Source organism: Cololabis saira, chromosome 1 (genome assembly GCF_033807715.1).
Source record: "Cololabis saira isolate AMF1-May2022 chromosome 1, fColSai1.1, whole genome shotgun sequence".
Classification (NCBI taxonomy): domain Eukaryota; kingdom Metazoa; phylum Chordata; class Actinopteri; order Beloniformes; family Belonidae; genus Cololabis; species Cololabis saira.
The window spans coordinates 18,438,983-18,466,893 of record NC_084587.1 but is presented as its reverse complement, the minus strand read 5'-3'; the positions used below and the strand labels follow the sequence as shown (position 1 = coordinate 18,466,893).

Here is a 27,911-nt window from a genome sequence, read left to right as displayed (position 1 = left end):
ATTAAATTGATTACATATTAAAATGCATATACCGGTATGCTTTAGATTTTTACCAAACTTGGTATTAACCATTAGTATATATGCAGACAAAAAAAAAAATATGTTATTCATTAAATTGATTACATATTAAAATGCATATATATGCTTTAGATTTTTACCAAACTTGGTATTAATCATTAATATATATGCAGACAAAAAAATAATAATAATAGAGGGCTGAAGGCTTCTGAAAGCTTGTTTTCATTAGAGAAATGTCTACATTTAAAGTATGCCCTGCTTATCTGGTTTCTCTAAAGCTTGAATACTTTAAAAATCCATTTGTACTACCATCTAAAGCATCACAAAGTGAACTATGGGGCAAGGTTAAACAGAGACTGTTGCCAAAGACAAGTAAGTCAATTCAAATGCACACATATAAACAGACAATGCATCTTTTATGAGTAATTATCAGACATTCATCTTCCTGCTACCAATTACAAGTCTTGCACAAACACAGATACGGAGGAGACATACAGGTTTTCGGAGGTAGATGATGCAGCAGCAACAGTGACTCCGCCCGCCGGCGCTGCTCACGTCTGATTTCAAACATCACCCCACTGCTCTGGCCCCGCCCCCCTGTCACACGCATAAAAGTGCTTGTTTCATCACTGACCACATTACATTTTGCCGACACTCGTCTTTTACTTGCAGTTTACTGCCTTCTCCTCCAAACCTGCCCTCACAGTTGACTCCTGTTTCTGTCAGAAGAAAGTGAATAAGATTAAAGGACATGTTGTGGAGGGGCCTGGCCGGACTGTCCTGCTGGAGTCTGGTGATGCTGATTCATTGTTTGGCTGTTACAGGTAAGAAATTCCCCTTCCGGCTGGCAGACTTCGACTTTATTACTCTTTTCGTTGGAATTATTGTATTTATTATTTATTTTTCTTATTTTCGGTTAAGTTTTCTTTGGAAATCGAGCACATGATTGAGTTTCAAGCTGCGTGTCAATGCCGCGTTCCATTTGTCCTCGGAAGTGGGGATCTCCCAGTTCCCAGTAGGAATTTTCAACTGGAACGCCCCTCGAAGTGGGATTTCCCACTGGGAAAGTGGGAGAGTCTTCACCACCCCCGAGTTCACATTCCAAGATGGCTGCCCCGGTTATAAACAGTAGAAGAGACCTCTGTAAAAATTCGTAGCACTTCATTCTAGTTTTGGTTACACTAAATCAGTCGTATACAAGTATTGTTCGGCATATATATGCTGCTATAGTGTAATTTACATTTTTCATGTGGTATATGCGAACTACAAACTTGTTTTCCTACTTTGTAACTGGAACGCTGATAACTCGGATGTGACGTTATTCCCAGTTCCGAGTTCCGACTTCCGAGGTAAATGAACGCAGCATTATTCTCCTCTGCGTTTCTGTTTGATAATTTCTTTAATTTTTGCCGTCGAGATGTGACATCCTATTTCAGGGGTCCAGCTTTATTAATAGTTGTTAATTGTTGAATTTTTCCCTTTCGTTGGCTTGTTTTTTCAAGAAAATTGATCAAAAAGCATCCTGACGAGCATTCATGTGAGACATTGATGGGGATCTTCGCACGGCGCTGTGATTGGTCGGTTTCCCGGTGGAAGGGAGGGCGTTAGCCAATCACGTTCTTGGACCGGCCGGGCCGGTTTCAGGTTTCAGGTGGGCGTGGCCTCCACGCACACCGACGGTTGTCATGGAGATGGGCGTCATCCTCCTCCCTGCAGGAAGCTGCCGGTTTGAGATGCAGAGAAAAGTCTGCAGTTCTGTTTTTGCACAGCGAGGTTAACCGAGGTTTGGTACGTGGTGGTTGTGGCCTCGGCTTTGTAAGCCGGTGAATCAACTGGATAAACCAGATGTTTAAAGTAATAAAGTAATGAAAAGAGCATGCTAATGACTTTAAACACCCTTCTTTATCTTAAATGCCTCAAACTAGACCAACATAGCATGAAACAAACGAATGTATGGAGGAAGTATTGCTTCTTGATAAATACTGAATGACATAGATGATATTTTAGAGATAATACGTTGTACTTTTTTACCCTGAGTTCCCTTTTTTTTATTGAATGAGCCAGTATTTGCCTGCGATGGACTGGTGACCTGTCCAGGATGTACTCTTCCTTTTGCCTGTAATGAGCTGGGATGGGCTCCAGCAGATCCCTGTGAACCTGTAAAGGATTATACGGGTATAGAAAATGGATGGATGGATGAAAAAAATAAGCATTTTTAAAAAAAAAACCTTTAAAATTACAATTTCTAGAGATCAAGAGAAAAGGCCAGGCCGTGTATTTGGTTATTACAATGATCCAAGGAGTAATCTTAATGTACTCAAAAGTCATCAATGTGCTGCTGAGCCATTCTACTCCTTTCTGTAGCAATAATTTGCACTCTCTTAAATATGAAATATGAACATTGACAATAAAGAATCTTGAATCTTGAAAAGCTTTTCAGATTCAGGTTTTTACGTATTTCTTCTAAAAGCCATGAAAATAACCACAAAGAGAAACACACTCTTAGCAAAATATTCACAAACAGACAGTAGTATAATGATATTCAGACCTGGCATTAAAATGCATCCGAGGGAATCCAAGCACGGGCGACCAACGCTAATCCAAGGTTTGAACACATTCCAAGACGGATTCATCTTCGATCCCTTAACCGAGTGGTTTGGGACTCTCGTGTCCACGTTTTCTGTAGTAATCTACATTAGCACTAGTTTTTCTTTCTCTTTTCAATCTCTAACTGCAAAGAAGAAGTTTGGGTGACTGTGACTTAGGGCTGGGCGATTTTGGACAAAAATAAAATCCAGATTTTTTTCTCTGAAAACCCGATTTTCGATTTCGATTTCAATTTTTTTGGTAAAACTACAAAAGACAATGGAATAAATTGTTTCAAATATTTTATCTTTATTTTTAAAGAGAAATAGCAGTCAAATTTCCCTATTGGCAATGAAGTGCAATTGAAAGAAACTGTAAATCCTCCTTGAGTTTAGTAAAGTTTTCTTGACCAAACAAAGAGGACTAGACGAGCTCCCTCTGTAATGCAGCCAGCTGCAAAAAAGGAAAATCGATTTTCCGATTTTCCTTTTTTTAACATCGTCTTGATTAATAAATCCGATTTAGATTTAAAATCAATTAATCGCACAGCCCTACTGTGACTACACAACCATTATCCAAGTATATTAGTCCATGTTTTCATTCGCGTCCACGTTAAGATGTTGAACATCGAGACAACAGAGATTGGTCTTTTGACTTCTTAAAAGTTACATTTTCCATCTTTAACAGCTATTATGAGCCAGTGTTGCCAGAAGTTGGCATTCCCAATGACATTTGAGATTGATTATTAGGATGGTTTTAAGTTCAAAAGAGATTATAGTGATGTTAATGGTTGGGGTCAGAGTTTACAGCATTTACTGCTATATGCTGTAATCGCTTGTTGATGTTTCCCAAGACAGCAGCTTATAAATGATGCCGCCTCACAATTTCCACAAGTAGAGGCTTGCATTTTCAGTTTGATGTGTTTTATAAGCAGCTATAAAACAGCATTCTCAAACGAGTCATAATTACATGACTGTTGGGTCACAAATACTGAAATGAAGTGAATGAATGAAGTGAAATACAGCAGTCGCTCGTATTTCTGGTTCTTGGACTTTTCTGCAGCGGTGAACCTCGTCGTGAAGCGTTGTTCTCATCTTTGTTGTCGATCATAAGCGTGCTTCTTGGTTATTTATTAACTGCTGGATATATGTTTGGATGCATAAAAGCACCTGTTAGGGGGGTTGGTCCCATAAAAAGACCAGGATTCATGATGAGTGAGCAAGGTTTAGTCACGAGGGCGGATCGCAGTCAGACCACGTTATGATAAGTCGCCTAACCTCTTTTAGTCGCAGTTCAGATATAGTGAGGATGTTGACTTGGAGGTGGTATTTAAATGGCCTTACATGGTTGGTTTTGAACCAGTGAAGACTGCTGGCTGTGTTTTTGTTTCTGCAAGATGTTTCTTTTTTTATTTTCGTGACCTTCACTTTTACGTTCTGCGACGGCCCAGCGGTTTTCTCACATGAAAACATGACAACTAACTCATACTAGAATTAAAAATAAGTGACACAGGTTTGTAGTAAGTAAGTGAAGGAGTTTTTGATATAAGAACGGACAAGATTAAACAGTGAATATCTCCTGTCTTCCTCTGACAGCCCGGAGGAAGTTTTCTCTTCTGTCGAGACTGGAAAGCCGTCCTGCAGAAAAGCCACATGTGATGATCAGAAGTGGAAAAATTAAACAAAAGCTGTGTAGTTTATCGTTTCCTCTCTCCCAGACGAGGTCAGGAGTTCGGCAGCAGGAAGTGAAATCATTTGACCGAGTATTGGTCGCCCCCTCTATCCTCAGTGTGTAATAAACAGATTTCCTAAAAAGGGAAAATAATGTGAGGTCTTGCAGAAGTTTGGGAAAATGTATCGGTGTATATTCCAGCGAGCGGCCGAAGCCGCCTTCAGAAAAACTGGGTTCCTGGAAACCTTCCCGGGCCTCCCCGGCACATGTGCAACTGTTTTTGTGGTTTCTGTGGAAGCGTATGGGCCGTGGGGGGGAGAGCAGAGTCTGTCACTTCTGCTTTTCTTCTCTCATCTTCAAGAATAAGGGAGGGGAGTATCGGCGAGAAAAGCATCCCACTGACGCCCTTCTCTTATCATGATCAGTCAAACCTGTAATGTTGTTTTTTATCTATCTCCTTTTTGAAGAGCTGTCACTCACGGAGACGCTTGTTGACAAAGGTCCTTGTGTTTAGAGTCTCGCTGTTGGGACATTGTCATGAGGACGGTCACCCTGGGACCAATCAGCAACCGGTGGCGTGATCGTTCAACTCCTCCCTCGCTATTGTCTTAAAGGGATAGTCTGACTCCAGGTGGAGGAAGAGGAGTCTCACCTTTACTTTGATGTTTCTTTTGACCGTCTATCAATGCTGCACCTTCATGTGTTTAAACATCGAAACCTTTGCAGCTAAGTGATGAAAATCCACTTCAGTACCTGACAGAAGATAAATTAAAGGGTAGTTTTGCTCCCATTTCCTCTTTTTATAATTTTGTAGTTTGTAATGGCCACATAGACAGATATGGAGCTGCAACAACGTAATCAATTACGTCGCCTTGCGTAGGTTGCGTCGATGCTTCGTAGATTAATCGAGTGAAACTTCTACCTCTTAAAACCGGATTCGAGTGTCAGGTTTGGGACTTTTTCAGGGAGAAACCCAACAATATGTTGATTTCTACACTCAGTAAAATCTAAATAGTTTATCACAGCAGCACAACCGCCGTGCGTGAGCATCTCAAACCTTAAAGTGATGACATACTGTCACAATAATATAGGCCTTTTTGAGCACATAAAACTAAACAGTATTGATTTCTATTAATGTCATGTTTGTGCTGTCTGTCAATATAACAGTTGGAAAATATACATCCCTCTTTGTGCCATCAGCTGGTAAAAGATAATTTAAGATTAAAATTATTCAAGCTCATTGTACAGACTTACAACATTGTTCAGAATTTATGTCAGAATTAAGGACTTTTACACAAAGTGACATCTTAAAGAGCGTTTGCACTTTTTGGGCTTTGAATAAGTTTATTTTAAAGTTATTGAGATTGTTCTGAATAAACCAAACGATGCCCTAAGACATTTTTTTCAAATTCATTTTATATTTTTACAAGATAAAAAGTAAGAAATTGTTAGACTGGTAAAATGTATTATTTATTTGCATTTAACAGAAAGATAGATCAAAAAGTGGGGAAAAAAATAATCACACGATTAATCTAAAAAAAAGAAAATTACTCAATTAATCAACAAGAAAATAATCGTTAGATTAGTCTTAAAGAAAACAATCATTAGTGGCAGCCCTAGACAGATACTAGTCTTGCGCTTCCTTTTTTTTTGGTGAAGTACTTTATTTCACTCTCCATGTTGCTCAAACATACAGTAAGTTTGGAAACCAGCCAGTGTTGACTCGCCCTCCGAGTTAAAGCAACAGGTCAAAAGTGTGTTTTTTTTCACAGTTTTCCCGCCACCTCTTATCTGAACTTCTGCACCCTTGGGGCTGTAATTTGTGTCCAATGTTTATTTTTCAGTTAAACATTATCTGCACAAGGATGTCAGTTGTGGGTTGACATCACACCGGGCCGTAAAGGCAGAAAGTCCGGGTTTGCAGATGTAAATGTGTGTGGGATTGCCGTCGTGTGACTGTCACGCCTGTCCTCCGCAGACGCGGCGCTCAGCTGCAGCTCCACCCAGTTCAAGTGTGGAAACGGGAGGTGCGTCACGCGCAGGTGGGTGTGTGACGGGACGGACGACTGTGGGGACGGGAGCGATGAGCTGGAGTCCACCTGTGGTGAGTCCTGTCCCCGACCCCGAGCACCAACACGTGTAGCCAAGTTTTCATTATCGTGTGGTTATCAGCTGCTAGGAGGACGTTTCAGGTGGGACGGAGTCAGCCCTGGAACTCATACAATTACTACTACTAATACATTTACTAATACTACTACTAATACTATTACTATTACTACTACTACTACTAATACTATTACTATTACTACTATTACTACTAATACTACTACTACTAATACATTTACTATTACTACTACTACTATTACTACTACTATTATTACTACAACTACTACTACTACTACTACTAATACTATTACTACTACTACTATTACTACTATTACTACTAATACTATTACTACTACTACTATTACTACTACTATTATTACTACAACTACTACTACTACTACTACTAATACTATTACTACTACTACTATTACTACTATTACTACTAATACTATTACTACTACTACTATTATTACTGCTATTACTACTACTACTACTACTACTAATACATTTACTATTACTACTACTACTATTATTACTACTACTACTAATACTATTACTACTACTACTAATATTACTACTATTACTACTACTACTATTATTACTACTATTACAACTACTACTAATACTATTACTACCAATATTACTACTATTCCTACTACTACTACTAATAATAATAATAGTAGTAATAATATTATTATTATTACTACTACTACTGCTACTACTACTACTACTAATTGTATTACTACTACTAAAACTAGTAGTATTACTACTATACTACTACTGCTACTACTACTACTATTATTAGTACTACTACTACTACTAGTATTGCTACTATTACTACTATTACTACTATTACTACTATTACTACTATTACTATTACTACCACTGCTGCTACTGCTATTATTACTACTACTACTATTATTACTACTACTATTACTACTACTACTATTATTACTACTACTATTATTACTACTACTATTACTACTACTACGTTTCTATGTTTTGCACAGCGCTGAAATTATTTATTTCCATTTTCGCCAACTAAAGATTTCAAAATCGGATTGAATTTTTTTTAAATTTCACTTCCTGTCATTGATAAAATACATCACAGTTCAAAGTTCCCAGGGCTCTTTTTATAAATGAAAATTAATAATTCTGATTATTTTTTAGAAATCTTCAATATAAAATTAATCATAACTTTGAAAAAACATAAAACAGTGACGCTTCTGAAACGCTCTCCTCCTCCTTGTCAGCCCGAGCCAGAGCTTTTCACCGACTGGCAGAGAGATTCAACGGGCATCAAAGTTCACACCTCAAAACAGACTCCTTTATATCTGCTAACCGCTTCCTGGAAAGCTTTTCGGTCGCCTAGCAACTGGCGCCTATTTTTCTTATTGTGTGTGTGTGTGTTGTCTGTGCTGCACCCAAATACTTTGTCGTTTACCACATCCTATCAGAGAGGTCTTTGAGATTAATTTTGCTGAATTTTGATCTCATTTAACATACGTTACATTCTGCAATATTTTGGAAAACTAAAATAAAAGTACAAAGTGTATACAACAAAGGAAAGCATCAAACTGATTAAGTGGGGCATCTTCTGAGTGAAAGTGTTTGAAGTGGCGCTTCTCTTTCAGTGAGCCAATCAGATCTGCAGGGTGCTGTGACATCACAGGCCCCGATAAGATTAGAAGTTTCCAGACTTTCATTTCTTTCTTCATCTACTACGGTTTCACATCAGAAATCTGAGTCTGAAACGCTTATTTTAGAGGGAGGGAGTCGAGTAGAACGGCTGACTCCGCCCCCTTCAACCAGCAGCCATAAAGAGAGTTTTACCTGGATCTATAATGTCACATATAATATATACATATAAAATATATACATATATGTTATGTGTCTTATACTTCAAGCTGTCATGGGATTTTGTATTTTCCCGCTATTTTAAGGCCGACTCAGGGGAGCTTAGTTGTTTCTGTCGCAGGCCCAGGATATAAACCGGGTCATGAGTTGTAAACCTGGTCACAAGTAATACAAGTCTGCAAGCTGAGCTAGTTTTCTGCTGGTCTCCTTGCAAGTAAATGAAAGGTCTTTCTTTCGCTAATATTCAACCAGTCAGTTGGATGATTTCATGTTATATTGTGTATATGTTCTGTATATTTGTGAAACTAAATCTTTCTCCCCGTTTCTCACCTGCTCAGCTGCCAAGACCTGCGCGGAGTCGCAGTTCAACTGCGGCCTGCCCATGAACCAGTGCGTACCGAAAAGCTGGCACTGCGACGGCAAGGAGGACTGCAACAACGGGGCCGATGAGCGAAACTGCAGTAAGTTTCCATCGATAACAGTTAATAGCTGAAAGACTCAAAAACGTTCATATTTCAGTTAAAATCAAAAAAAACTTTTCCTCAAAAGTTCAAGATGAGGAAAGTGACCTTAAAAAACTGATGATATTGACATTATGACACATAGACATTAAACATAATCATGAACATCATAAATAAACATAATAAATAACTAAATAAATACCTGGCTTGACGCTGAGGTGAGGAACGATATCTATCAAAACAAGCACACTCTTCTTTATTCAGAAGGAAGTTCAAACTCTTAGAGAAAGTAGAATAATTTTGTATTTTTATACACAAATGGCTCCAGAACTGGACTGAATCTCCAGGTATCTGGACGTTTGTTGGTTTGAGGGACATTTACTGAGCGCGTCATCTGCAGAGATGCTTAAGTTAACTTTGTCCGTTGATATGGTGCATAAAGCACTTAGTAGGTTCCTTTATTGAACCAACAGCAGCTTGTTAACTTATATAATGAGTGCATCTCTGCTTTCACACTTAAACTGAAGATGCTGCGATGAAATAAACGTTTGGGGGCTTTCATATGCAATGAATTAAAAATTTGCATGGAAGCATTTAACTATCAGTGACAGATATGAATCCATTGCTACTGTAGAGGTTCATGCAGAGATGCTTAAGTTAACTTTATCTGTTGAAAAGGAGTTGATATTAGGGCCATGCTGAAGAAAAAATATTTGAGAGGGGAAGATTTTTTTTATTGTGCACTTTGAAAAAAAAGTCGAAATGTCGAGAATAATGTTGAAATACAATTTCAAGAATAAAGTCGAAATTGCCTTTTTTTCTCAACATTTCAACTTTATTCACGCAATTTTGACTTTTTTCTCAACATTTCAAATTTATTCACGAAATTTTGACTTTTTTCTCGACATTTCGACTTTTTTCTCGAAGTGCATAATGAAAAAAAATCTTCCTCCTCTAAAATATTATTTTTATTTTTCTCCTGCCTGGCCCTAATACTCTTCCCTAGATATGCTGCATAACGCACTTACTAAGTTGATTTTCTGAACTTGTTAACTTATATAACTTATTAAAGATCTTTTATTCATTAATATGTCTTCTTTTTTTTGTTTCACCGCAGCAGCGAAACAATGCAAAGATAACGAGTTTCGCTGCACCAACGGCCAGTGCATCGCCACCTCCTTCGTCTGCGACAGAGACGCCGACTGCACGGACGGCTCGGACGAGGTGTCCTGCCCGCGGCCCACCTGCAACCCCCGCTCCTTCCAGTGCAACAACTCGGTGTGCGTGCCGCGGCTGTGGCTCTGCGACGGCGACACCGACTGCCTGGACGGCTCCGACGAGTGGGCCGAGAACTGCCCAGACAAGGTCGCGGAGAGGTCGCCGCGATGCTCCGTCCACGAGTTCGAGTGCGCCAGCGGCCAGTGCATCCACAGCCGGTGGCGGTGCGACGGCGGCGTGGACTGCCAGGACCGATCAGACGAGCTCAACTGCAGTGAGTTGGCCTGACGTCCGCTCCCCCGGCTCGGCCCGTTCTCGCCGTTGCTTTCTCCCTCGGTGTGTCCGAAATGTCATACTGAACAGTATATGCTCAAAAAAGTACCTAAGTTAGGCACACTTTTGAGTAAATATCAGTAGTATTCATTAATTCGGACGTACAACTCAGAGCGCACACAGCACTTCCTGCCGTTGGGAGGAGGAGTCGTTACCATAGTAACAACTCCTGTCACAGCAGCAGTAGCAGCGCAGCGCTCCACTCTTTCCTGTTTATCCTGGCCGAAACAAGATGACATTATATAATATTATTATATACGAATATTATAATATTCATATTATATAATAATATTATTATACTTAATGTTATACTTATGTCATATACGTATCTGCGCAGCACTTAGCAACCAAACACCGCTGCATTGCATTGTGGGAAGTTTCTGCTCGGCTAGTTCCATCAATCCACACTAATAAATTTCTCCGGAATGAGTATGGATAGAGCATACTATTGAGTACATTCTAATGTTTCGGACGCACTAAAAAATCTCACATACTGTTTTTGCATACTCATTAGGGTGGAAGTATGCAGCTAAAGATTTAAAATTGATAAGTTGAGGTGTAAGTATGCTGACATTCATCCTGCAGTGGCAGTGAGTTGACTAGTAGTCTTACCCGAATGCATTAAGTGACGGGAGCATTATTTGATAGGATGTTACTGGACTATCAAATATGCTACCCCTGAAATATTGATTTAAAATTGATAAGATGGGGTGTTGAGTATTTGATCCTTCAAAATAAACTACACATGACATGAATTGCATTACACTTTGTGAACAGAAAAAAAAAATAATTCTATCGCTTTATTTGATATTCATTCAGTCATTCGCCTTTATTTAACGAGGCAGGTCATTAAGAACACATTCTTATTTACAATGACGGCCTGGCAAGCGACAAGGACCACTTGGAGGGGAAAAGGAAGTGGGCTAGGGAGTAAAACACAGTAAAATTGTAGCTCTAAAAGGTAGTAGAAAACCATTAGGTAGCAAATAGGGTAGCAAAAATTAGGTAGACGCTATCGGGTTATGCGGCGGTAGCATTTTCGACAAAGCAGCAGAAATCGACAGAACACCGGCTCGGTCTGTTCTCGCCGTCACTTTCCCTGACTCGTGTTTTCTTCCTCCAGGTTTCTCCTCCTGCTACAAGGACCAGTTCCGCTGCTCCAACGGCAGCTGCATCAGCTCCAGCCTTCGCTGCAACACCGTGTTGGATTGCAGCGACGGCAGCGACGAGCACGAATGCTCCGCAGGTGACTGCCCCTCTTGTTTCTTCACTGTAGGGCTGATCGATTATTGTAGGAAATATTCCATCGATTAATCGGATAAAACTTACTTTTGCTCTATTAAAGCCCAATTATAAATATACAATAGAAAACAAGACAGATTACTTGATTAAAAACAACCAATTTGTTTATTTTATGAGAATAATTGACACTTATATACATATTATGCAAACTAGTAAACTGTTTGTTAAATTTTCCAATAAAACTAAATAAAATTATTTTAAACTTAACATTTCCTGAAACATAACAAAAAAAAAACGTATTTTTTCCAAGTATCAAAAATAAAAAATATTCTTAAACATCGCTTTTAAATTGTGCAATTGTCTTACGCAAAGTGGACCAGGACCAGGTCGTCATTGTAAATGAGAAACTGTTCTCAACTGACTTACCTGGTTAAATAAAGGTTAAATAAAATAAACTTTCATTCTGAATTTAAAATGATCCCACAGCTTCAGCATCTTCTGTGCGTCCTTTTTCTTTCACTTTGCTGCATTTTCTCATTGGCACTGTTGTCGGGTCCCGGCCAGCTTCTGTGCAGCTAAACTGTTCACACACGTTACGAAAAGCGCAACGCCGTCTTCTTCCGCTTTATAAGGGACACATGCGTGTTACCACATTGTCACATTAAAAAGAACCCGTGCGAAACGTGAAGTTTAAATTTATTTTTTATTTAAACGAGGCTCGAGGCAGAGGAACTTCCTCGATCATTTTTTAGTTACTCAAGGTACTCGAGGAATCATTGCAGCCCTCCTTGACTGTATATGTCCGGAGGACCGTCGGACTCACATCATGTCCCTTTATTCCACAGAAGCCTGCGAAGGCCCGACCAAGTTCCGGTGCCGCAGCGGCGAGTGCATCGACATGGATCTGGTGTGCAACAAGGACCGAGACTGCACCGACTGGTCCGACGAGCCTGTCACCGGTTGTGGTAAGAGCTGCGTCCGCTTTAAAACAACTCTATACGAAGAAGAATTAGACATAGAACTCACTGAGGATGTATGGGACTCCGCATTAGATAGGATACACTCATCCTCAATTTACTTAAGACATAAGGTAATACAGTTTTTGATTGTTTTGTTAACTTCATTTGTGTTTTATTTGTTTAAAAAAATCAAATATCACATTTACTGCTGAACCTGTCATGTAATGTGGATGTGTGGTGGTGCGGTGGGGTGGGGTCGTCTGTGGGGTGGGATTGTGTTGAAATTCATTGAAATACATATCAAATTGTATCTTGTACAATTTTAAAAAAACTAATAAAAATACTTTGAACAAAAAAAAACACAACTCGATACGAGCGGCCGTGGAGCGCATCTCTAAAAACTCTCGGCATCTTTATTCCCACAGGCAGAAATGAGTGTTTGACGGGAAACGGCGGCTGCTCCCACAACTGCACCGACCAGAAGATTGGCTTTGCCTGCTCCTGCCCTGCCGGGTACCGACTCAAGGCCGACAGTAGAACCTGTGAAGGTGAGAAGAAGGACTTATTTGGGTTTTTTTTTTGTTTTTTTTTGCCTTGTTTTTCCTGAAACGGCACCATCTTGACCATGTGACCTCCCGTCTGCGCAGACATCAACGAATGTGACGAGCCCGACACCTGCAGCCAGATCTGCATCAACCTGCCCGGCAGTCACAAGTGCGACTGCGAGGACGGCTTCGAGATGGACCCCGCCACCAACGCCTGCAAGGCCGTGTCAGGTAAGGTTCACTTCGCCGACTGAATCACCTCTGCATGGCCGCTTCTCCTGCGACCCCTGACCCGAGCCGCCCTCCCCCCCGCCCCGCAGGCTCGCTGCCCACCCTGTACTTCACCAACAAACACGAGGTGAGGATGATCACGGTGGACCGCAGCGAGTACGTGCCGGTGATCTCGGAGCTGAAGAACGCCGTGGCTCTGGACATGGACATGCCCAACATGATCCTGTTCTGGTCCGACCTGTCTCTGAAGAGAATCTCAAGGTAAGACCCTGAACAAGTCCCAAAATACGTCCAACTGTACAGTTTTTAATCGGACGTTAGGCATCACATGGTTGAATTTGATTCTGTTTTTCTTTTTTGGGGGTCGTGATTCATTTCAAAATGATTTTTGGTCGAGTTTCAGTCCACTTCCTGCAAAGAAGGCAGAAGTAAAGCTGTAGTTGTCATTATTTTTAAAACTTGTTGCAGTAAAAATAATGTTTGATAAATTAAAGAAATTTACAGCCTTACAGCCTCTTCAATAAAAGCATGTTTAAAAGCACATATAATGAGATCTGAAGTATTGGATACAAATCAAATCAAATCAAATCAAACTTTATTTATACATCACTTTTCATACAATAGTAATGCAAAGTGCTTTACATAATAAAATCAATATTTAACATAGAAAAACTCACACATTCATGGTTAAAAACAAACATCTGGTAATTTTCACACACATCCTGTGTGTGTGAAATATAGACATTAACACATAATAATAAACATCATAAATAAACATAAATTGATAAAAAAAACAAACCTAAATAACTAAAAAATACCTGGCTTGACGCTGAGGTGAGGAATGATATATATCAAAACAAGCACACTCCTCTTTATTCAGAAGGAAGTTCAAACTCTTAAAGAAAGCAGAATAATTTAGTATTTTCCAGGACTGGACCGAATCTCCAGGTATCTGGACGTTTGTCTTTTACTGAGAGCGTCATCTGCAGAAATGCTTAAGTTAACTTTATCTGTTGATATGGAGGTAATAATAATAATAATAATAATAATAATAATGAATTTAACTTGTAATGCACTTTACATTCAATGAATCTCAAAGTGCTACACTTAGACCATTATTCATTCACACACATTCTCACCGATGGTGGTAAGCTATGTTTGTAGCCACAGCTGCCCTGGGGCAGACTGACGAATATGCTGGATAAAGCACTTAGTAAGTTCATTTACTGAAATAACCGCAGCTTCTTTGCTTGTATAATGAGTGTCTCTTGAACTAAAGATGCTGCGATGGAATAAACGTTTGAAGGCTTTCATATGCAATGAATTAAAATTATAAATGGAAGCAGATAATATATTGCATAAATGTATTATATTGTAACTCAGTATAATGAATCAGGAAATGCCAGGCTATTTAAATGCTTCTCTTAAATGTCATTTTGCATAATTTCCTCTGCATTTAACGATCAGTAACAGATATGAATCTATTGCTACTGTAGAGGTTTAGCAGAGACTTGAAGGTCAACTCAGACTTCAGATCGCTAAAACCAAAATACTTTATAAGCTCTGCCTTTCGTAGCCATTTAAGCCTAATTTGAGACACATCTGAAGTGTAGAAAATAAGAATCACATGTATTACATTAATCCTTCCTCATATTAGGGCTCCATATGAGCTTCAGATATCTGGAGGTTTGATGCTCTGTAGTGTGTCCCTCATGGGCCCCTGTATTTGGTCCAGAGCTCGTCACATTCACCCATTTCACCCCTAAGCTCACCCATCTGGACACATCTGCATCTACAAAGAAACTGTACAAGCCTAGTCCTGTGTTTTCTTCTTCTAAATGACCTCCCTCCCCTCTCTCGCCCCTCAGCTCCAGGGTGGACGTGGCGGGGAACGCCTCTTCCCACAGCGTCGTCATCGACAGCGGACTTGAGGCTCCCGGGGGCATCGCGGTGGACTGGATCCACGGCAACATCTACTGGACCGATAGCAGGTTGCAGACCATCTCCGTGGCAACGACGGATGGCAGCAAGAGGAAGACCCTCATCACAGAGAACCTGGAGAGGCCCAGAGCCATCGCAGTGGACCCCATCAATAAGTAAGAAATCCTTGACATGGATGTCCTGCATGTGTTGAAAAAATCGATTTTCCAATTCTAAATCGATTCTCATATTAATTCCTAAAAATCGATTTGTATGCCTAAAGATCGATTTTTTTTTTTTTTTTCATCGTTACATTACACCTTTTGGTATTTTTTTGTTTATGCCCAAAAAAGGAATGTTTTGTTGGACACAAGAATAACTGGTGCCATGTTTTTGCCTTTAAATATGTTTAAAGGTATGAAAACATTAAAGTTTTCAGTTATAATTGCATAAATTATAAATGCATTATATACTGTCTTGGGGTTACATTTGCATAAAATGCTAAAAACCAAATTCTCAAAAATGAAAAACCGAAATAGACCGAAAATGGAAAAAATTCAAAAGGAGTGTGGGAAAAAATAAAAGCGATTTCATACATCCTCTGTTGCTGCCCTGGATCTGTTTGATAATTCTGCCCCACACGATGTTTCTGAAAGCAGTTATATCACATTCTGGGAGGTGATTGGTCCTTACAGCATCATTAGCTGCCAATACTTGCTGTTGAATCTTAATATAATACTAGTATTAATATGTTGCATAACTACAGTCATATAATTTTTTTTTTTTTTAATTTCGTTTATTTCGGCATGTTTATATAGACACATTTCATCTCCAGAACATTATACATTGCATACTCAGCACATGACGAAAAGGGTACGGGAGAAGCTGACGCTTATCAAAGTCCCGCCCCGTTCTATGTAAGATTCATGATCACATCAACAACAGAATTCAGTAAGATACATAGTTTACCACATAGCAATTTGTCTAATTTCATCCTTCACAGTCCAGATAGCATGTATGTTTGTACACGTGTCCAGTCCACTCATCCTGATCACCGTTCCTGTGATTTACTACTGTGTCCACTGTTCAGTTATTTTTATGTCCAAGCCTCTTTTTGCATGCAATCCACTTTGCAATGGAGGTGCGTGTGTCAATGCAGATTTTGATTAGTCGCCGTCCTCTGGCTCTCTAGCCGCCTTTGCCCCCTCCGCTCGTACTGACTTCATCTCTTCCCGAGCTTTGGACACCTCCGACCATACATAGAGCTCAATGTCACACACACACATTTTATAGTGACTTTGTTTTGTTTCCATGCCAGGTGTTCCAGTGCTGAATTTCCCACATTGCCATTGTTTTGTACCTTCCTGTACCTAGGTTTGATAATCCTTCAATAACAGTTTCTTTAACCCATGTTTGAAAACAGTTACATTTCTTGCTAACTTTAATTCATTGTTTAGGCTATTCCACATTTTCACACCAGCTACTGACAAACTATGGCTTCCCATCGTTGTCCTTATCTTTTTCTGTTTAAACTGCAGCGAGCTGCGCATGCTGTGAGGACCTTGACTAAGAGTGAACAATTTCTGAACATTTACTGGTAATGCCGCCTGTGTTGCTTTGTAAATTGTTTGTAGCATCTGAAAATGAAGTATCTCTCTCAGTTTTAGATATTTCGTCTTTATGAACAGTTCGTTCGTATGTGCCCTGGCTGGGACAGAATGAATGATGCGAAGCGCTTTTTTTTGCAATTTAAATATTGGTTCTGTAATGCCCTTGTAAGTGAAACCCCAATTTTCTACACAGTACCTCATATGTGGGACTTTTAGTGCCGAATATATGGTCTTAAGCGAGTTTAAATTGAGAGATTTCTGCAATTTCCACAGAATAGACACACTCCTTGCCATCTTATTTTGAATTATTTTTACATGTGGTCGCCATGTCAAGAGGTCATCCACTAATATACCCAGAACCTTATGTTCCCTCACTCTTTCTATATTGTATCCATTAACTTGCAAGTTTATGCTTTTCTTTACATTATTTCTCCCAAATAACATGAATTTGGTCTTTGCCAGATTTAGTGATAATTTATTTATATTAAACCATGTATTTAGTTTTGTCATTTCTCTGTTAATCGCTTTTTCCAGTATATTCAAGTCGTTTCCTGAGCAGAAAATATTTGTATCATCAGCAAATAAAATAAGTTTTAATACATCAGATGTTTTGATTATGTCATTGATATATAGAGTAAATAGCTTAGGGCCTAAGACTGACCCCTGTGGGACCCCACAGACGACATCCAGGCATGTAGACGTATTTGTTCCCATCTGGACATATTGGACTCTACCAGATAGATAGCTTTTGATCCATCTTAAAGCTGTATCTCTGATACCGTAATCATATAATTTTTCAATCAAAATATCGTGATTTATAGTGTCAAAAGCTTTTTTGAGGTCAATAAAGATGCCTACTATATATAATTTGTGGTCAAGCGCATCTTTAATCAGTTCTAAGGACTCTGTGAGGGCAAGTGCTGTCGAATGTTGCTTTCTGAACCCGTATTGGCTATCACACAGGATGTTGTGTTCAGTCATGAACTTTTCCAATCTGCTATTATAGAGTTTTTCTAAAATCTTTGAACACTGCGGCAATAAGGAGACCGGGCGATAGTTTGTAGTCATATTTATATCACCACTTTTATACAATGGTAATACCTTTGCTATTTTCATCTTGTCTGGAAATACACCGGTTTTGAAGGATAAGTTACATATGTGCGTGAGTGGTGTTATAATTCCTTTTTGTACCGCCTTCAACAGTCTCATGTCAATTTCGTCTACATCTACTGAAGATTTAGATTTGCACTGTGTGAGGGCATTTACAACTTCTGCTTCAGTGACTGGTTCAAGTAACAGACATGAATTTTTAGTGATTGTATTCTTATCAGAGTCAAAATGGTCCCAGCGCAATGGTGATTCAGGGATGTCCTTGGCCAGCTGTGGGCCAACATTTACAAAGAATTTATTGAATTGATCCACAATCAAGTTCCCGTCAGACACCGTCTCATTATTTATAATAAGGTGGTCTGGGAGTGTGACCTTTGGTTTCCGACCTGATATTGAATTCACTATACTCCAGAGTTTCTTGTTATGATTCTTGTTATCTGATAGTAGTTTTTCATAGTAATCCTTTTTTTGCTTTCTTAGTGCACTATTTATCTTATTTCTATATTTTTTATATTTGGATTCAGCTATTTCTGTTCTGTCTCTGAGAAATTGTTTATATAAAAGGTTTTTTTTCCTACATGCATTTACAAGTGATTTCGTAAGCCACGGTGTGGCTTTCTTTTTTGTTTTGTCTGTTATCTCCCTTGCAGAGCAATGTTTATGGTACAGTCCTGTGAGAGTCTTCAGGAATTCATCATACGCTTTGTTTGTTTCTGTTTCAGAGAGCACATGTCTCCATGTCTGTGTCAACAGCTGACTCTCCAATGCGTTCATATTCTTTTCATTTCTTATCCTAACTAACTTTCTTTTTTTCGTCTCGCTCTTTACAATATGATTCCACTCACACATTGCAAAGACTGGTAGATGATCAGAGATATCGCATATCAATAGTCCACTCACTGGATCTGCTTCTAAGACATTTGTAAATATATTGTCAATTAGTGTGGCACTATGTTTGGTAATTCTGCTGGCCATTGTAATTAAGGGATGCATACCTGCCGCATACATACTATTTAGAAAGTCATCTGTCCCAGCGTTGTTGTTTGGGTTTAGGATATCGATATTAAAGTCTCCACAAATGAAAACATTTTTATGCTTTGTCAGAGAGAGTAGTTCTGTCACACTATCACTGAATAATTCTAACTTTGAATCCGGGGCTCTATACAGACAGGATATTACAGTATTTCTCCCTTTACACATAGATAATTCTACAGTTATGCATTCCATTACATTGTCAATAGCTTTTGACACATTTTCCAATATGACAAAATTAATGCTCTCTTTAATAAAAAGAGAAACTCCTCCACCAGTCTTTTTTTTTCTATTTTTACACACAAATTCATACCCACTTAAGATGAAGTTCATTCCCTTTTCTTCATTAATCCAGGTTTCTGACACCGCAATGATATCAAAGGATGTAGAAAATCCTTCCAAGTATTCCAATATGTGATCAAAATTTGCATATAAACTCCTGCTGTTGAAATGAATGATTGACAGCCTCTGATCCATCACAATGTCCTTATTGAACTGCTCCCTTGTATAATATCCACAATTTAGTGCTCTGCTGTAGTAGTAGTGTATATCCGGGTCAATTTCTTCATTCGAGTCTTCTGATCCAAGGTGTTGTTTTAAAGATAGGTTCCTTTTTTCATAATTGGCAATCCTGCCTTTAAGTTTATTCATCTTTGTTTTTTGTGAGTAGGTAATCCATTCTTTTTGTAGAGGTTTCATGATGAGCTTTGACATATTAGCCGGTAAGTTTCTCCAACTCCTCTACCTCCCTGATCAGCACCGGTCTGGTATTTTCTGGCCCATTTTGTTTGATGTAGACTCTGCAGTTTGCCGTCCAGGTATTTTGTATTTTTCCAGCCTTCTTCAGTTGACGAGCTTTCCAGGCGATGGTGGCGTTTTTCTTGCTGAGATTCTCGTTTATAAACACACTGGTATTTTTCAGCTTACTGCCTTGTTTTAGCAGCGCTATTTTGTGTTTTCTGTTAGTGAATTTCAGCAGAACAGCCCTGTTTACATCTTCACGTTCTCCCACCTTTTTTTTCTTGGGCAGCAGTTGACATGTATCCACATGTTCAAGATCGATCTTAATGTTTTTGGAGGTTAGGAAATCCTGTACCTGCTTTTCCACAGATTGGATGTCTTCCTCCTTCATCTCCTCCTGTCCTCTCGTCGCTGCTGCATAGCTCCTGGGCTTGATCTCAATACCCGTAATGATCACATCATTTAGCTTGTTTTGTTGATCAAGCTCCTCCATTTTGTTGTTTAGAGCTATTATCAGCCCATCTTTTTTCTCATTTTCCTTTTTGAGGTGTTGAATCTCTTTCATCAGGCCTTGCATCCCTTGTAGTTGGCTCTTTATCTCCTTCAAGCATTCCAACTGAACCTCCAAGCCTTCCAGCTGAAGCTTTACTCCCTCCAGGGTCTCACCCATTTGGGTCAGGTCCTGTGGATTGAACTGGTTCCCCTTTTTTGGTGGCATTTTCCTTGGATTATCCGATTCTGTCGCTATTTGATACTTTTCGTATAGCTTTTCGCATAGCGGCTCAGTAGCCCGCTATTGTTAAGTTCATGCAACAGCTCAAAAAACAGTTTTAATAACACTAACCCAAATCGATATGGGAATCGAATCAAATCTTGATTGTCGATTCTGAATCTTAAGAATCGGAATCAAATCAATTCTTGACATTTGAATTGATCCCCAGCCCTAGTCCTGCAGGCGTTTTTAAACCGTCTTTTAAAACTGCCGCTGTGTCATCTTCAGCTTCATGTACTGGACGGACTGGGGAGAGAACGCCAAGATTGAGAAATGTGGGATGAATGGAGTTGCTCGCGTCGCCCTGGTGACAGACAACATCGTGTGGCCCAACGGCATCACCCTCGGTAAGCAGAGGCCCGTGAGCGTTTTAACGGGAGCCGCTGTGTAAATGAGCCGTAATAACCCCCCTCTCTGGACAGACATGATCAACCAGCGCCTGTACTGGGTCGACTCCAAGCTGCACACACTCTCCAGCATCGACGTGAACGGAGGAACCCGGCACAACATCATTTTCAGCGAGGAAACTCTCCTCCACCCTCTCTCGCTGACCGTCTTCCAGGTTAGTGATGGTTGCAGTGGATTTGATGAACGGGTTCAAAGGTTTTCGTTTATCGTTTATTTATGGCTTCAATCGAGTGAATAAACTGACATTTTTATAATTTTAGCTTCATATGGGTGTTTGGTTTTTGGGGTGTTTTTATTTGTATATGACCGTGCTGAGTGAGTGAGATGGAGATGTCAATTTCCCCGAGGGAACTTCCTTAAGTGATTAATAAAGTTGTCTGAATCTGAATCTGAATCTGAAAACATTACAATTTCTCAGAGGTTTCTAACTGCACTGTTGTGTAAATTGTGTAAAATTTGATCAGATCTGCAGGGTCTTGTGACATCACAGACCCAGACGAGAGAACATCACATCGGGCTTCATCGGTTGTACTTATGGTTTAAAAAGCCAAGCACAATAGTAGAGAGGGGTGAAGTCACACTGAGACTAGGGATGGGCGGTATGGACTAAAAAATGTATCACGATAATTTCTGGCATTTATCCCGATAACGATAAAAATGACGATTAAAAAAAATACCAATTCAACTCCACCTTTTTAACTATAAATCTATCTCGCTCTCAGATCCGCCATGTTTGTTACACAAAAACGTCATCGACGGGAATTTATTCTTTCTTTCTTTCTTTCTTTCTTTCTTTCTTTCTTTCTTTCTTTCTTTCTTTCTTTCTTTCTTTCTTTCTTTCTTTCTTTCTTTCTTTCTTTCTTTCTTTCTTTCTTTCTTTCTTTCTTTCTTTCTTTCTTTCTTTCTTTCTTTCTTTCTTTCTTTCTTTCTTTCTTTCTTTCAGGCTCATTTCTTTCTTTCTTTCTTTCTTTCAGGCTCATTTCTTTCTTTCAGGCTCCTTTCTTTCTTTCTTTCTTTCTTTCTTTCTTTCTTTCTTTCTTTCTTTCTTTCTTTCTTTCTTTCAGGCTCATTTCTTTCTTTCTTTCTTTCTGGCTCCTTTCTTTCTTTCTTTCTTTCTTTCTGGCTCCTTTCTTTCTTTCTTTCTTTCTTTCTTTCTTTCTGGCTTCTTTCTTTCAGGCTCATTTCTTTCTTTCTTTCTTTCTTTCTGGCTCCTTTCTTTCTTTCTTTCTTTCTTTCTGGCTCCTTTCTTTCTTTCTTTCTTTCTTTCTTTCTTTCTGGCTCCTTTCTTTCTTTCTGGCTCATTCCTTCCTTCCTTCCTTCCTTCCTTCCTTCCTTCCTTCCTTCCTTCCTTCCTTCCTTCCTTCCTTCCTTCCTTCCTTCACGTACGTAACGCAGAACCATAAATTCGACTTTACACAAAAACATCATCAACGGAAATTTATCGTTTTTACCGTGAGATGATAAATTCTTACCGTGGGGAATTTTTTTGACGGTATATCGTGAACGGTAAAATATCGCCCATTCCTAACTGAGACACTAACTCCGCCCCCCTGACACCCTGAATAAAGGAAGCTTTTGCACCATATCCCTGTGGGTTTTGGTTTCTTTACCATATGTAACAGATATTTCATTAAAAAGTCAGAAAATTAAACAATGAGAGCTTTTAAAAACAACTATGATCTCTAGATGCTGAGTGGCTCGTAATTTCCGGTTAGTTTGTGAAACAAGCAGAGCCATGTCGCTGAAGGACATTACGTCTTTTGAACAGGAGAGAGTGTTTTGGACGGACACCGGCACCGGTGCTCTTTACAGCGCCAACCGCCTGACGGGGCGGGACATCACCGAGTTGGCGTCAGACCTGGAGCAGCCGGAGGACGTCGTTCTCTACCACAGCCTGAAGCAGCCAAGCGGTAAAGACGCAGGTCCACCTCAAAGAGCTCACATAAGATCCTTACTTTTCATAAAAGCATCACCTTTATGACATTCTTTTGTGCTTTTATTATGTTTCTAGGGATTAACTGGTGCAGAGAGGGCAACAGTGTGAACGGAGGCTGCGAGTTCCTGTGCCTTCCTGCTCCCATGATCAGCGATCGCTCTCCGAAATACACCTGCGCCTGTGCTGACGGCAAGAACCTGGGTCCTGACATGAGGAAGTGTGTGAAAGGTAAGAAAAGAAAATAAGAAAACAACAACATCCTATTAAATCCAGACGGTAACGGTTAACGTTTTAATTTCTAACATGGTACAGCACCCGTTCCTGCCAAGAACAAGACTGATGCATCGCTCCCTCCACCGGCTGCCACCACCAAGTCCACAACTACAACCACAACCACAACTACGACAAAGTCCACGACTACCACGACTGTCAAGCAGGTCCCAGAGTTCGCCGCCACTGCTCAAGGTAATAAAAGCTGTTTGCAGGAACAATAAATGACTGTGGTGAACAGTGAAGTGTGAATATGTCTACATATACCCCTTGTAGTCTTTACGTCCATTCCCTTTGCCAAAGTTCTTTACCCCTTTTCCTCCATCCGGTTCCAGTGCTGGTGCTGTTTCACAACTCGTTCCACTTCCGAACCAGCTGAGAACCGGTTTGCTTTTCCATAGCTCGGGGTGCTAACAGCCTGTCTTAACTGCACGTGAGCGTCCGACTATCGCGTTGCACTGCGTGGCATCGGACGCTCTCTGTCCACACTGAAAGCGTTATGGGCCCCCACGTTATTTTGATTGACAGCTGAAACTCGCTTTTTTTTTTTTTTTTTTTTTTAATATATTTTTATCCCGGTTTTTTCCCCATTTTATCACCCAGTGCTCCTACCTAACAGGTCCTGGGCATTGCTCCCTCTACCAACCTAGGGAGGGCCCTGCACTGAGCTCAGGTCTCCTCCTTAACCTGAGGAGTGAGCAGGCCGCATCTTTTCACCAGACAGGGTGAGGCTTTTCTGGCCGGACGTAGCGCGTGGAAGGATCACGTTATTCCGGCCAGATCCTCCCCACCCCATCTGGCTCCCCGGCTGGCCAGAGGAGGCATGTATAGCCCAGGACTGTGTACATGTTTTTGTGAGGGTAGCTCACATTAGCTACCCAGGGGAACACGGGGAGAACATGCAAACTCCACACAGAAAGATCCTTTCACCAACCCCACCCAGGGTGTGGGCGCCGAAGTCATGGGGAAACTTAACACGCATTCAGCGCCCACAACGTCCCCGGCGGGAATCGAACCCAGGACCTTCTTGCTGTGAGACCGCTTTACTACCTGCTGCGCCACCGTGCCCCTCCTCGCTTTTTAAGGCTGTTTATGGTTCCGCGTTACACCAGAGCCTACGGCGTCGATTTTACGCAGAACCATAAATCAGCCTATTCTCGCCGCACTACCCGCCCGTGCGGTCCTGAAAGAAACTCCTAAAAGAACTCCTAAAAGATTAAAGAGACAAGTAAAAGATGGGCGAGTACTTGTTATCTTCCTACGTTTGTACTTTCTAAACAGAAAACAAGCTTGATATTGTGATATTTAAATGTTGTTCTATTTTCTTCCTGTCGCTCACATTGAAAGCCGGTTGAAAGCGCTGTAGGAAACGATCATGGATGAGGAACGGCTGATCCAGTTAGTTGAAATGAGAAGTTATCTCTATGATACCTCCTCATTTCACTACAAAAACCTCAATAAAGTGGCAGAAAGAAATATTATCTTATTATTATATTATTATTATTATATATTATCTTATTATCTTATCAGAAACTTCCAGCTCCCTGTCCATCTCCCTCCAGCAGCTGCCACTTTATTGAGGTTTTTGTAGTGAAATGAGGGAGAAGATAGAAGCAGGGCGTCCGACAAATGTTCAGCTCAAAACGGCGCACAGCACTGCGCAGCGCTGCGTCGCTCGCGGCCAGTTAGGACAGTCCAATAGAAAATAAAGCAATGGAATTGTTTTTGTCGCTGACGCTCGCTTGCGTTGCATGCAGTTAGGACACAGTGTAAGGGGAGCTATTTCATTATGTCACTGCAAACATCAGTTACGTCGCTGCGTTTGCATTGGCGCATAGCAACAACTGTGGATGACTTTGCGGTTTTAGAGCTGCTGCTTCTGGCTAAACGCTACTTTATTGTGATCAGAGAACGGCAGATCCAATGCCAAGATTGTGTCCTCCTCAGACCACTGCTGCTTTGCTGGATCCATACTTCCGTGCTTATTTGGAAATGACACCCTCTCACAGTCTTGCTATATCCGTTGGTCTTAATAACTCCGCCCCCTCCGCTTACGTAATCGCTTCTTTCCTCTAGCCCAGCAAATAGTTGGTGCTATCTTGGAACCAGTTTTTCTAGCCCGTCAGTTCTTTGTCAGAGGAAACAGAAAGTTTGGTTCCAAACTCAGCACTGGCCCAGAACCAGCCCTGGAACCGGTTTGGTGGAAAAGGGGTAAAAAGGAAACTTGCCACCGATGGAGATTTTAATTTGCTCAACCTTTTCTTTTTTTGGCCACATGACTGCGAAGACGACCTAATCCCGACCACACAGATCCGATCATTTTCCGACAGCATTGAAACCACTATCCGCTGTTCTTGCTCTACATCATCAATGTCGTTAAAGTCTGATGTGTTCTGTAAACTAAAAAGTACAAAAAAAAACAAACAAAACTATAAAGAAAGTATTGTTTTCTTCACATTTTCAGGAAGCAGGCAAGCAGGGATGCCCGAGGAAGCACCTTCATCGCACTCGGCTGCTCTTTACATTGTGTTGCCGCTGAGTAAGTTCCCCGTCACCCCCCCTCATACAAGATAAACAGCTGTTTTAATCTCCTATATTCCTCTACTTCCCCTGCTCTCAACAAAGTGACCTCTAACAACTTCTCCTCCCCTGCAGTGGTCATATCCCTGCTGGTGTTTGGTGCAGGGTTGCTATGGAGACACTGGCGCACCAAGAACACCAACAGCATCCACTTCGACAATCCCGTGTACCAGAAGACCACCGAGGACGAGGTGCACATCTGCAGGAACGGCTCCGACGGCTACGTTTACCCCGAGGTAGCGTCGCTTTCTCACCATGGAGCATCTTTCCAGGCCGGTGTTACGACTTTGCTCGTTTAATTATACTCTTTTGTTGTTGTTTTTTGTTCACAGAGGCAGATGGTGAGCATGGAGGACACCGATGCGGCATGACTTGAAGATTGAGAAAACACTAGCCTTCCTGAAAGATTTTATTTCTTCCCTCTCTGGGGAAACACGACCTGCTGCTGTTCAACCGCCCCGCTTCCCGTCCCTCCATGACTTCATCCTGTGGTTGGTTTCCGACCTCGGCACTGTGCCGTCCGAGCCCACGAGCGGCTCCCTGAAACTTTAGCACAGCAAACTGAATCAGCAAGCCTTTTAAGCCCGACCACGTAATTATTTCAGAGCGAAGGACGAGTTCACGATACTCCTCGCTCTTTTTTTGATTCTTTCTGAAAACTCACCATTTAAACTTTCCGAGACGCACACGCTTCCTGCAAGCAGCACACGTGTGAAATCCTGCGCTGTACGATCACGACGCCTCGTGTGTGTGTGTGTGTGTGTGTGTGTGTGTGTGTGTGTGTGTGTGTGTGTGTGTGTGTGTGTGTGTGTGTGTGTGTGTGTGTGTGTGTGTGTGTGTGTGTGTGTGTGTGTGTGTGTGTGTGTGTGTGTGTGTGTGTGTGTGTGTGTGTGTGTGTGTGTGTGCCTTCCAGCCACGCTCTTAGCAGTTTGGTGAAGCCGACTGGACGCACTTACTTAGAAAATGCCTTATTGATCCATCTGCCTTCACGATGGCGGCCGTCGGGGCGCCGCGCTCATCCGGGAAACAGGGTCGCTATAGCATCCGTTATACTCTGGCTTAAAAGGATACGTTGCATAAGATAACATCTTTTGTTGTCACTGTTCTCCTTGTGTAAAATCCCAAACAAGGATATCTGTGTGTGTGTGTGAGTGTGTGTGTGTGGAGTTACAGATGGTTTACATTTAAAATGACGAAGCTGCTTAGTTTTCTGACGTCAACCAAAATGAAGAAGATGTTCTCTAAGATTATTGCCTTACTGAAGTTGATTTATCACAAACACTGTAAATAGATTCTGTAAATGTTTTGTAAAAAAGAAGGAGAGAAAGAAAAACCTGCTCAGTTCATCCAGAAATGTGCACATGTGTGATCGACTCTTATTTATTTATTTGCGGAAAAGGCTCTTGATTGCTGTCAGCCGGCCGCGACTGCGTGGATGTCCTGTCGTGTAAATGTGAAAGATGCACTGAGGTGTTTTTGTCCGACCGACCGCCGTGCAGCTGTTTTATTTAACTTCTGTCAATCAAACCTTTGAACAGCGGCTCAGTTTCCTGCTGCCGAGCTTTACTGTCGTAGTACTGTGCTGCTGTCCTTACATCATTGTTGTTGTGTTTATTTTTATCTTTAGATAATTTATTTTGTCTCCTCCGCTCTGTTACTGTGATTTTTCATGGTTACGACGCGCATCACGATGTTCTCCTTCACCACAGAATGTGTGTTAAAGTTCGTAGGGTTTGATTCTCGGCACTCTGGTTGTAAATGTACAACTCTTTATTTATGTTCGAATGGGTTGTTTTCTTTTTGAATAAAAGAGTTTTAAATGCTTTTACCCGCCTCTCTCCCCTCAATGAAAGTGAGATGTGTCATTTATGAGCCAGGTTATCTTAAAAATCACAGTTCATGTCACCTAAATCTGCATTAACATGCATGTTTCAGCGTTGACAATATGATGCATCCAAAAGCATCTCTTTCCGTTTTTCACAGTCAAAATATGAGTTTAAATTTCATTTGAAGGAATATTTAATTACTTTTAGGAAGTGTCATCTAACTCCCATCGTCTCCCGTCTCTGCAATCAGCAAAAATAATACATTTCCTTTATAATAACTTTCCTTTTCCTTTAAAAACCAGCTCAAGTCCCAGTGGACTTTCGTCCTGGTCGTCTCCTGTGACGGCAGCGCATTTCTTTACAGCACTGTGTCCCGCATAAACATGGTGAAACTAGTTTAAAGAGCAACAGAGGACATCGTGGCAGATAAAACAAGCAAGAGTCCGAGTCAATCTTGGACGGTGTCATAAAAGAGTTGG

At 40.7% G+C, this 27,911-nt stretch overlaps 1 protein-coding gene across 1 annotated transcript; it reads left to right on the top strand.

The window, feature by feature from the left end:
- The first annotated feature begins 672 nt into the window (after window positions 1–672).
- On the top strand, window positions 673–27,430 carry ldlrb (low density lipoprotein receptor b). Its single transcript, XM_061716582.1, has 18 exons — window positions 673–842; window positions 6,254–6,379; window positions 8,577–8,699; window positions 9,817–10,191; window positions 11,374–11,496; window positions 12,338–12,457; window positions 12,877–12,999; window positions 13,099–13,227; window positions 13,317–13,488; window positions 15,096–15,323; window positions 20,641–20,759; window positions 20,835–20,974; window positions 22,589–22,730; window positions 22,832–22,984; window positions 23,069–23,221; window positions 25,491–25,565; window positions 25,682–25,842; window positions 25,939–27,430. Exons 1-18 carry the CDS (start codon window positions 770–772, stop codon window positions 25,975–25,977), a joined length of 2,574 nt encoding a protein of 857 aa, XP_061572566.1. The 5' UTR covers window positions 673–769; the 3' UTR covers window positions 25,978–27,430.
- The last annotated feature ends 481 nt before the right edge of the window (window positions 27,431–27,911 follow it).